The 11608-nt window shown below is 41.6% G+C and overlaps 1 protein-coding gene across 1 annotated transcript; it reads left to right on the forward strand.

The window, feature by feature from the left end:
• Positions 1-238: 238 nt before the first annotated feature.
• On the forward strand, positions 239-2239 carry LOC115641080 (the record flags this gene model as incomplete). The annotated part of the gene is given in 4 exon segments (XM_030544213.1): positions 239-491; positions 809-1392; positions 1663-1703; positions 1705-2239. Coding segments are annotated over 4 exon segments (1413 nt in total), but the record flags the coding sequence as incomplete, so codon positions are not given.
• Between the last annotated feature and the right edge of the window lie 9369 nt (positions 2240-11608).

The raw sequence follows: 11608 nt of genomic DNA on the forward strand, positions 1-11608 counted from the left end.
ATTCTTTACTTTTAATAGTGAACAAGCAAAAGGACTGATAGGAATACAATTTCATTTTTTTTTCATTTATAGTTGATGCAGCGTCATGGCAGATTAAAAAAAAAGGTCTGGGGCACAATTTCATAAGCGGAAGGCTGATAAGCAAAAAGAAGAAAGAAAGCAAGAAGGTTCATTTCTGAAATATCTCCATCCACTAGCCAAAGATGAAGGTAATTCAATGTCAAAGGATCAAGCAAAAATGGAGGTGGAGGTGGAGGTGGGAGTTTCACAAGCTGAAGAAGAGTTTGAAGAACATAATCTGAATATTGAAGACGAATCAAATGAGACACGCGAGGATCAAAACTTGGAAGACTGTGAAAGTGAAAATGTCACTCGTTTGAATTTGAGCTTTAATGATCTTGCTACTTGGGCCAAATGTGATGATCAAGTCCGACAAATTCTGGTGGAACATGGGCCAGAACAAGTTCAGCAGTTCGATTTCCCCAAAGATAGTAAGCAAAGAAAATTCTCGACAATTCATTACAAACGTTGACTTGTTAGTGGAGAAGAAATGCACCGTCAATGGCTGCAGTATTCCACATCAAGTGATTCTGTCTTTTGCTTCTGCTGCAAGTTGTTTGGCAGCAGTACTATTGGCATATCATCTCTTTCTGAAAAAGGCTCAAGGGATTGGAAAAACATGTCTGCAATTCTTTCACGGCACAAGAAAAGCAGTGAACATTTGACGAATGTTCAGTCATGGGAGGAACTTGAACTGCGATTGAAATACAAGAGAACAATTGATGAAGAACATTTGCGCTTGATTAAGCAAGAAGAAAAGTATTGGCTGCAAATACTAAAACGTCTGACTGCTTTGGTCAGAGTTCTTGGTGTGCAAACCTGGCCTTTCGGGGAACACATGAAAAACTGCATACTTCTGGTAATGAAAATTTCCTCAAATTTGTCGAATATCTATCTTTGTTTGACCCACTTATGGATGAGCATCTTCGAAGGATTAAGGACCAGCAGATGCATGTACATTACCTAGGGAAAGACATACAGAATGAGCTTATTCAGCTTCTATCCAATGCCATCAAACAAAAAATCCTAGCATCTGCTCATGCTGCAAAATACTTTTCAATCATTCTCGATTGTGCACCAGATGCAGGCCACGTTGAACAAATGACCATGATCATTCGGTTTGTGGATAGGCCTACTTCAGAGACTGAGAATGAGACTGAATCAGTATGCATAAAGGAACACTTCTTGGGATTTGTGTCGCTTACGGAGACAACTGGAGCTGGTATGACAGAAACTATTCTTCACCAGTTAGAAGAGATGTCACTGCCTATAGAAAACTTGCGTGGTCAAGGCTACGACAATGGGAGCAATATGAAAGGGAAAGAAAATGGTGTCCAGTGAAGAATTTTGGATATTAATCCACGAGCCTTTTTCGTTCCTTGCAGTGCACATTCATTGAATTTGGTTGTTAATGATGCTGCAAAGTGTTGCTTGGAGGCAACGGCCTTCTTTGAATTAGTTCAACATGTGTATGTGTATTTCTCAGCTTCTACATATCGCTGGGAAGTTCTAACATGCCACATATCTAATCTCACAGTTAAACCATTGAGTGAAACAAGATGGGAAAGTCGAATTGATGCCTTGAAACCTCTTCGCTATCAGCTTGGTGACATCTATGATGCTCTGGTAAACATCTATGAAGACTACTCTGACAGGATCATCTGGCAATACATCGCGAGTTGATGCAAAGGCTCTTACAAAAGTCATTTCTAGTTTCAAGTTTCTTGTTTCTCTTGTTTTGTGGTATGATATATTGTTTGAGATCAACATAACTAGCAAACAACCTCAGGCAAAAGAATTTGATATATGTGATGCCATTAATCAACTTGGAGAAAGCAAGAAGTTTCTTGTGGGCTGCAGAAGTGACGCAGCCTTTGAGAAAACATTGGTAGATGCAGGTGAACTTGCGGAGGAGTTGGATGTACTGGCACTTTTTGAACCAGATCCAATCCATATTAGAAAGAAGAGGAAGCAGTTCATATATGAAGCAGATGACGAACCTATTTATGATCCGAAAGAAAAATTCAAAGTGAACTTTTACTTTGCAGTCATTGACACAGCAATACATTCGGTTGAAGAAAGATTCACATTGATGCAGCAAATTAGTTCAGTGTTTGGCTTCATATATGTTTACAGTTTGCAAAATAAAACACCAAAGCAAATTATGGAACATTGCTTGAATCTGGAGAAAGCTTTGCAACATGGTGAATCCAAAGATATTGATGCCTTCGACCTGTGCAGTGAATCGCAAGCTATTGCAAGACGAGTCCAAAGGAGTTCATCACCGCAAGATGTATTGAACTTCATATGGGAAAATAAGCTGACAGATAGTGTCCCTAACACAGTTATTGCTCTTGACTCTCCCAGTTTCTGTGGCCAGTGGCGAGCGAAGCTTCTCAAAGCTCAAGTTGATAAAAACATACATGCGAACATCAATGTTGCAACAAAGACTTGTTGGATTATCTACCTTGTCAATAGAACATGACATTGCTCACAGCATTGACTTGGAGGAACTTGTTTCTAAATTTGCTAAACTTAAAGCGCGGAAACATAAATTCTGAATTATAACATGTTACTCTGTGACCATGTATTGTGTATGATGTATGTGATTTTTTTGGGGGGGAGGGGCGCAAGATGGAAGTTTCACCTAGGGTGCAAAATATCCTTGCACCGGCCCTGCTTGTTTCTATTCCTAGACACAGCGAAGCCTGGTCTTGTGGTAATGGTCCTTTTTTACCTGAAGATGGCTTTGATTGTTTGCAGTTGCCTCTGCTGTTTTTGCACTGATGGTCTAGCAAAGCTGAGTGACAAATCCCTCCTGCTTGAATCGGCCATCATTGAAACATATTATCCCCTGGTGACTAAGTTTTACTTTCAATATAATTACATTATTCTTGAATATTACCCGTACACACATCTTGCCAGGGTTATGAATCTTGACAAGTTAAAAGCTTTCTGTAGATACCTCACATGACACTCTCTATGAATAAATATCCTGTAAGATGTTTGATGTAGTGAGTTCATCAGGTCTGCGGTCAGAGTTGTTTGCCAACGGGTCTCAGTAACACAGGAGGACAGAGGTGTGGAGCTTGTTCCACTCTGCCAACATGCCACCCAGAGCAGCTGAGCTACGATGGTGCAGAGAGGAAGGTAAACTGGCCCAGGAAGAGTGGTGATGCATCTCCCCATGGATCAAAGGCAATCCACACTCGACTCCTGGGGCAAGGAAGCTATGTGCTGTCACATAATCAGGCTGGATAGCAAACCCAGACCTTTGTCATTTCCACATTGGCACAAATTTTTGCCCTTTTCTTCCGGATTTTCCCCTTTCAATAATCTCTCATCTCCAAGATACTGAACCCCTTTAGCCCAGTCCTACATTCTTAACTCATGTAAAACTCCCATTGAAGAATCTGTGCTTCAATGTTTCAAAGAGGACTCTTGATTAAATAAAGAGTGCAGGATCAGTTCCTTTCACATTGCAGTATAGTTTTCTTCAGAGGGAGCTTCTCTAAAGGAAGTACCATAATCACCTGGACAAAAGAAAATTATTGCAAATGGGGATGGGGGGAAGCTGTGACGCAACTGGAACTTTTGTCATCTATACAATGTGGTTCTTTAAGGCATGTACTTTAGCCTTCATTGTCTGTGGGCCTGAGATGTTAATTCAATGTTAGATTTTATATGTACTTACAAAGCCTTCACTTTCTAGCCATGACTGTCTAACAAATATGTTTGTAATGCTTTGTTCCTTGGTTCAAACATTTTAGCAAACAAACGACAGGATGGAGGGCACTCAGGATATTGTCTAGATGATAGTAGACATAAGACATTGTTAGAACCTCTCCTCTGGTCAGTTCATGTTCAGAGTAAGCACCAGAAAACCATAGAACCATCTTTCTGGTTTAGGCCAGCATTGGGAATTCTTGCTTCTCCACCTTTAAAAGCCACATGAAATATTCATCACTTCAAACAATCGGCTTTGCCAAAGAATCTGTATTTTCTGGATTAGGTTTATTTTCTGCATGTTTGTCAGGGGGAGAAGAGAGAATGAGAGGGAGAACATATTTCTGTGTAATTGAAAACAGCTGGTGAAAGGAAGAGTGTCTGATTCAGTGAAAGTATCCCTTAGGGAGAAAAGGTGCAAAGACAATTTATTTCCACCTCCACTTTTGCTAAATGACCAACATAATAGAAGTGTCATGGCATGCTGTGCGATCAAAATTAAAATGAAGACAGCTCAATTGAGACTCCTATGAGGAGGCCCAGGGAAACAGAAGAAAAAGCTTCCTTGAAGAGAACAGTTAATATGTTGCTTGTGCTTGGAAAAAAACAGTCATGATAAAGGCAGGCAGTATTGGCTACCATAACAGTGATTGGCTCTGAGGGCCTGAAGGTCAGGGGCAGCAAAACTTTTGCCTAAGGCAGCAAAAACAGGGCTAGGAGTAGAATAAAAATAACTACTACTTTTTTATTTAAAAAAATCTTATGGGAATAATACATCCTTTGCAAAGTGCTCGTGAAATCTGTAGATGAAAAATGCTATATAAGAGCTGTCTTAAGCAATAGTACTTTCAAACACAAAAGCACACCTTTAGGATCAGGCTGTCAGTGCAGCTGTCATCTTATAAATAATTGTGCCTGTAATTTTTTTTTTTTTTTTGCATATGCTGGAAAAAGGAGGCTGAGTCAAGATCTCCTTGAAGTTAAATAATTTCACATTTTAAAGGCAAATGCAGAGTCTGACTGAAACCACTGAAAGTTCAGAATGAAGGCTGAAGTTCAGTCCATTGTGAACTAGAATTACAAGGATCTCTGAGTGGTGGGAGAAAGATGGTGATCAATATAGTCTTACATGTTAAAAAAATCTTTATGCATTTAGACAGAGGTAAAATATTGTTAAGTAGGAGTATAAGGAATCTCCATATATATAGATTGTGTAAAGTTCAAGAAAGAAGAAAAGGAATAAAAAAAAGTCCAACATGAAAGGGTCATACACAGGAGTAGATCAAGGGTCTGATAGAAATTAGAGATAAAGGAACACCTATTAGATCATAAAGTTCATCCTTCTGCAAATGTAGGATCAATCTTTACAGAGTATTTATTAGTTCTGTACAGTATGTTGTTAAATGTTCCAAGTAGAGGGACTTCCATCACTTCTCTTGGGAGATGGCTTTTGCAGACTAATTGATCTCCTCCAAATGCAGCCGCTCAGCCCATTCATTCAAAAACACATGGTTGTTGCATTTGCTGACATATTTGTGGATTTGCTGTTACTCTCTTTTGGTATTAAAGACACTGGTTCTTTTTACACATGGAGGGAGGCAGTATCAGAGACAGGGTGAACCCACCAAGGTACCACTTCTAGCTGGATACCCAGCAATCTTGCTGCAGGGTGATGCCTCAGGAACACCACCAACACAAACTTATCTAGTGATTCTTTTAGACAAGGTTAATATATCCAGGTATACCAGGATTAGGGTCAGCATGCACTTGGGAAAGAAATAGTGAAGCAGCTTCTGAAACGTGACACAGAGAGAGAGCAGTCTATGTGGAACGCTGAACTTGGAATCGTTGCTGCAAAGCTTTGTTATTACTTAAGGTGACCAGGAACTGTATTCATATAGTGTGACTAAAATAAGACTCAGGAAGAATATCTTCCTGAATCTGTCCAGTGATTTCTCATCCAGTGAAGAATTAACTCACACTAGAAGTCTGTTTTCCTTGAGTATTCTGAAGCTGTGAAATGCTAGTTTGATTGCCCAGGATTTCAGTCCTGAGAGTTACATAATTATTACTTTGAAAAGTCAGTAAAGAGAAGGAGCCAACATCTACTGAGGTGAGTCTTATTAAAACCTATAATGCTGTGATGTCCTCTCCCCCACAAGACCTGACAGGGTTAAGTTGGCTAGATGGGCCAAATAATTGCCCAGGCTGCACCTGAAGGAGGAGAAGCCAGGGAGCAGGGATTGATTAGATGAGGCTCAGTCAGTTCCTGTCCAGGCAGCACTTGAGTGGAGTTCCCTTTGACTACAAGGAGGATGCGGTGCCTATCCCCCAACCCTGCCATTTCACTGGGAGTGAAATCCATGTCAAAGATGTCACCTTACCCTTCAGATCCCCGGAGCTGAGAGCAGTTGGGGGCTGTATTGAAGAAATCTGCAGTCACTACCTGGGAGGAGGGAGTTTGGGCTGGCTAAACTCAGCGAGCTAGAAAGGCTCAGGGGAAGAACAGCAAGGTATAGGATTGTGCAGACGAGAATGATCAGTTAAGGTGAGCTGTTGTTAGCAGGAGAATAGGAGTACTTGTGGCACCTTAGAGACTAAGAATTTTTTTGTAGCATTAGTTTTCGTGGGTTACAGCTCACTTCATCGGATGCATGTAGTGGAAAATACAGAAGGAAGATATATATATACACAGGGAACATGAAACAGTGGGTGTTACCATACATATTATAAGGAGAGTGATCACTTAAGGTGAGCTGTTGTCAGCAGGAGAGAAAAATAACTGTTTGTAGTGGTAATGAAAATGGCCCATTTCGAGCTCTTGACAAGAAGATATAAGGAACTGGTGGTGCGGGGAGATAAGCATGGGGAAATAGTTTTACTTTGTGTAAAGACTTATATCTTCCCCCCCCTACAGTTCCTTATATCTCCTTGTCAAGTGCTGGAAATGGGCCATTTTCATTACCACTACAAACAGTTATTTTTCTCTCCTGCTGACAACAGCTCACCTTAGCTCTCCTTATAATGTGTATGGTAACACCCATTGTTTCATGTTTCCTGTGTGTGTATATATATATATATATATATCTTCCTTCTGTATTTTCCACTACATGCATCTGATGAAGTGAGCTGTAGCCCACAAAAGCTTATGCTACAATAAATTTCGTAGTCTCTGAGGTGCCACAAGTACTCCTATTTTTTTTTGCAGATAGATATTAACATGGCTACGCCTCTGAAATCTACCTCAAGTCACTGTCACTGCACCTTGACATATTTCTGGGTTTAGAGGCATTGTGAGTCAAGCACAGAACTGAGGATTGAGAGTTAACAATTGTGTTCCTGGCTCTGCCACAGAATTCCTGTATAACCATAGGCAAGTCATTCAAGATCTGTGTTGCTCAGTGTCTAGGGTAACCAGACAGCAAAAGTGAAAAATCAGGACAGGGAGTGGGGCATAATGGGTGCCTGTATAAGAAAAAGACCCAAAAATCGGGATTGTCCCTATAAAATTTGGATATCTGGTCACCCGACTCAGTGTCCCACCTATACTAACACTTCCCTACCTTCCTCAGGCATTAATGTTTCATTAACGTTTGTAAAGAGCTTTGAGATTTTAGTCAGAAGTACAAAGTGTTACTGTAATTACTTGATTTCCCCTCCCCCTTTTCTTGAGCATTTGATCTTTACTTTTGTGGCACTAGCATAGAGTGTCCCTTAACCAGAGAATGAGAGTGCACCATATCCCATAATGCAGATCCTGCTACCAAATCAATCTCATTTTCTGTACACTGTATATGTCCACGCCCACATGCTACCACCCACCTTTTGTTCTCTGCCATCCAAACAGAAAGAAGGAACTGAAAAGCTACTTTTGCTATATTAAAGTTATGTAACAAAAGAGAATCTAGTAGAAAATAGACTTTCCAAATCTCTATAGCAATTATTCTATAAATGCTACAGAATTTTGAAAGAGTGGTTCCTTTTTCATAGATCTATTTTTTAACCATCTGATATAATTCCATAGCAGAGATACAGTTTTCTATTAATTTATATAGGATTTTTCCATAAGGACCATGATGTTTCTTACTTTAGCTGATGTTGTATTTACACTCTGGAGAAAAGGGCTTTGTATTTCAAAAGGACCTAAGGGTCTTTGACTTCCAATGGGAATTGGGTGCCTAACTCCCTTAGGCCCCTTGATCCCAGCCTAGAATTTTACATGTTGCAATGGTTCCTCAAACCCTCTCTCTTGATGTTCTTAACTTCTTGGTTCAGAGGGCTAAATGAAGATTTTAACACATGTATGTTTGGTACAAAATGTGCACAGGAAGCTATGTATTGTGTGTACTTAAGAAAAGATTAGGAGAAACAGCAGAATAACATGCCAAAACTTAAATACTCAACATGTACAGTAGAACTTCAGAGTTACAGACATCAGAGTTTCAAACTGATTGGTCAATCACACACCTCATTTGGAACTAGAACTACTGAATCAGGCAGCAGCAGAGACCAAAAAAATAAAATAAAAAAAGCAAATAGAGTATACTACTCTGTTAAATGTAAACTACTAAAAATAAAGGGAAAGTTTAAAAAGATTTGACAAGATAAGGAAACTGTTTCTGTGCTTGTTTCATTTAAATTAAGATGGTTAAAAGAAGCATTTTTCTTCTGCAGAGTAAAGTTTCAAAGCTCTTTAAGTCTATGTTCAGTTGTAAACTTTTGAAAGAACATCCATAACGTTTTGTTCAGAGTTACGAACATTTCAGAGTTACGAACAGCCTCCATTCCTGAGGTGTTCGTAACTGAGGTTCTACTGTAGTTTCTTTGTGATCTGAGGAGAAAACCTGTTATTAATGCAGGCAACTTTTATGTATTGAAAATATTTTTACTACTAGCAGATAGCACTGAGCCTCTTCCATGCCTTCAGAAGTGATCTGATTAAAGTGACCTTGTTTTGTTGCGATAAATTAATCTCTACATTATGTAGCATACAATTATTTTACAGTAAGATGACGCTAGTGGCTAATATGTTCTAATTTTCATGTACTATATTTTTAGGAACAGCACTAAATATAGGGGGCCAGATTCTCAGCTGACTTACACAGATGTAAATTGGGAGTAACTTCACTGAAGTCCATGGAGCTGCACCAGTGCAAAAAAGAATCAGACCGAAAGGGTTGAGTTTAGCAAGCAATCCCTTCCTATGCCTGTTGGAAGTATGCTGCATTATAAAAGCTTCCTGTGCCCCATACTGACATTAAATCAATTTGTACAACATTGTCATTCCTAATTTTAAAAGATACTGAGGAAGACAAATACAGTTAAACATTTTTCTGTAGGCTATTCTGGGGGTTTGGGAATATGGTCCTTCAGAGCATTTCCCTCATAACCAGTATTTGCTATATGGTATGTTATAGACCAGGGATAGGCAACTTTTGGCACGCAACCCATCAGGGAAATCCGCTGGTGAACCGCGACGGTTTGTTTACCTGCAGCATCTGTATGTATTTAGTAAGTATTTGATAGTATATATGTGTCTAATCTACTTAATGATTATGAAACTGACGTATTTAATGACAATAATAGGTTGTGCTTCCAGCCTCCACTAAGGGTGCCTGACTTTTCTTTATAAGACCTTGTTTTCAGTTGCTTATAAGTTGCCAAATTTTGATCATTTGGGCTGAGGCTTCGAGGTCAGGTTCTGCCTCAGGCCGATTACTTTTGGAAATTTTCAGTAATATGGTTCACTCATTTAGGGGAAAATTCATTGTTTTGCCCATGTTAAATTCTTCAGACCTTTTCTTTGAGCACCTCTGGACACACCATGGTTTGGAACAGAGATGTGAAATTTGGCAAGATGGTGGCTTTTGTGTCAATGATGTACTTTTTGTGTGGTCCTTGAGCAAAATCCTCCCAAATTTAGCCAAGATGTAAGACTTTGCAAAACTGTAGTCCACACATGCTCAATAGAGCTATCTTCAGTTTTAGCAGTTAAATCTTGGAAGAGTCCATCCTCACTGAGCAGTGCTTGAACCTCTCACAGTTCCTAGTGCTGACCAGACTGCACACTTGCTCTGAGGGGATAGTATGTGTGCATGCTCAAACCCAGAATAGGGTTGCCAACTGTCCCAGTTTCGCAGGGAGTCTCCCAGAATCGGGCTTTATCTCCTAGAGGCCACTGAAACCAAACCAGGATATTTTAGGCTGCTAAAAGTCAGGAGGCACTGCAGGGCTATGGCAGGCTCCATGCCTGCCCGGCCTCACACTGCTCCTGGAAGTGGCCAGCACATCCCTTCAGCCCCTGGGGTGGGGAAAGGGGTCTCAGCATGCTGCCCACCCCTTGAGCGTTGACTCCAAAGGATGCTACGGGGGCAGTGCCTGCAGTCAGGGACACCTCATGGAGCCCTCTGGTCCCCTCCCAGGGGCTTCAGGGATTTGCCAGCTGCTTCCAGAAGCGGCATGGGGCCAGGGCAGGCAGGGAGCCTGCCTTAGCCCTGCTGCACTGCCGCCTGAGGTAAGTACCGCCTGGCCAGAGCCCCCACTCCTCACCCCCTCCTGCACTCCAACCCCTTGTCCCAGGCTCAGCCCGGAGCTCACTCCCACACTCTAAACCCCGTGGCCCCAGCCCAGTGAAAGTGAGTGAGGGTGGGGGAGAGTGAGTGACGGAGGGAGGGGGGATAGAGTGAGCAGGGTGGGGCCTCAGGGAAGGGATGAGGAAGGTAGTGGGGCAAGGGTGTTTGGGTTTGTGTGTTTAGGGACCCTAGCTACAGGGGTGGGGTGCGTCGAGGCACTAGACATGAAAGCAGGGAGCCTATTTCTTCTTTCCTCTCAGTGACCCCCCCCTGCTGGAAGAGGAGGCTGCCTGATTAAAATTTGAATTCTAGGAGTTTGGGGTAGAGACTGGGACTAGTTGGGCAAAGAGACTGGGACTGGGAAGCAGGTGTGGCTGGAAGGCTGGGAGTCAATTGTGACATTCCCCTCTGCTGTTATCCAGACTGGTGATCTGCTAGGTCACTCCAATCCTTGACTGTGGGAGCCAGCCTTAGCCTGCTCTGCTGTGAGAACCCCCACTCCTGGGCTGTTCATGCACAGACTCTAGCATGGAAGCTGCTCCTTGGACTATGCAGTCAAATGACACCAGCCAATATCTCCGGTCCCAGACACAGCCGTAGGAACCTTCGTCCTGCAGTGTCTAGTTATGCCTTTTGGTCGCTGCAAGGTTATATGAGTTCATCAGTTTAAACAAGCAAATTGATATGTACCACTCTTGTTATCCCAAGGGGAGCCTCTGACACACTACAAACCAAACACACTGCTTCAGGTAGAATACACAAACAGATTTATTAACTATAAAGATAGATTTTAAGTGATAAGTCAAAACATAGAAGTCAGATTTGGTCAAATGAAATAAAAGCAAAACACATTCTAAACTGATCTTAACACTTTCAATGCCCTGACAAACTTAGATGCTTCTCATCACAGGCTGGCTGGTTGCTTTTCAGCCAGGCTCTCCCCTTTGATCAGCACTTCATTCGTTTGCTGTGGTGTCTGTAGATGGAGGTGAAAGAGAGACGAAGAACATGGCAAAGGTCTCTCCCTTTTATCATGTTCTTTCTTCCCTCTTGGCTTTGCCCCTCCCCCTCCTCAGGGTCAGGTGAGCATTACAGTCCCAAACTGACCAAAGGAAAGTGGGGTGATTCACTGAGAGTCCAACAAATCCTTTTGTTGCTGCCTAGGCCAGTGTCTTTTGTTCCTGTGAGGCTGGGCTGAGTTTGTCCCATACATGTCCTGATGAGGTTTCAACTGCCTCTCTGCTCTTTGA

Source organism: Gopherus evgoodei, chromosome 1 (assembly GCF_007399415.2).
Source record: "Gopherus evgoodei ecotype Sinaloan lineage chromosome 1, rGopEvg1_v1.p, whole genome shotgun sequence".
NCBI classification, from domain to species: Eukaryota; Metazoa; Chordata; order Testudines; family Testudinidae; genus Gopherus; species Gopherus evgoodei.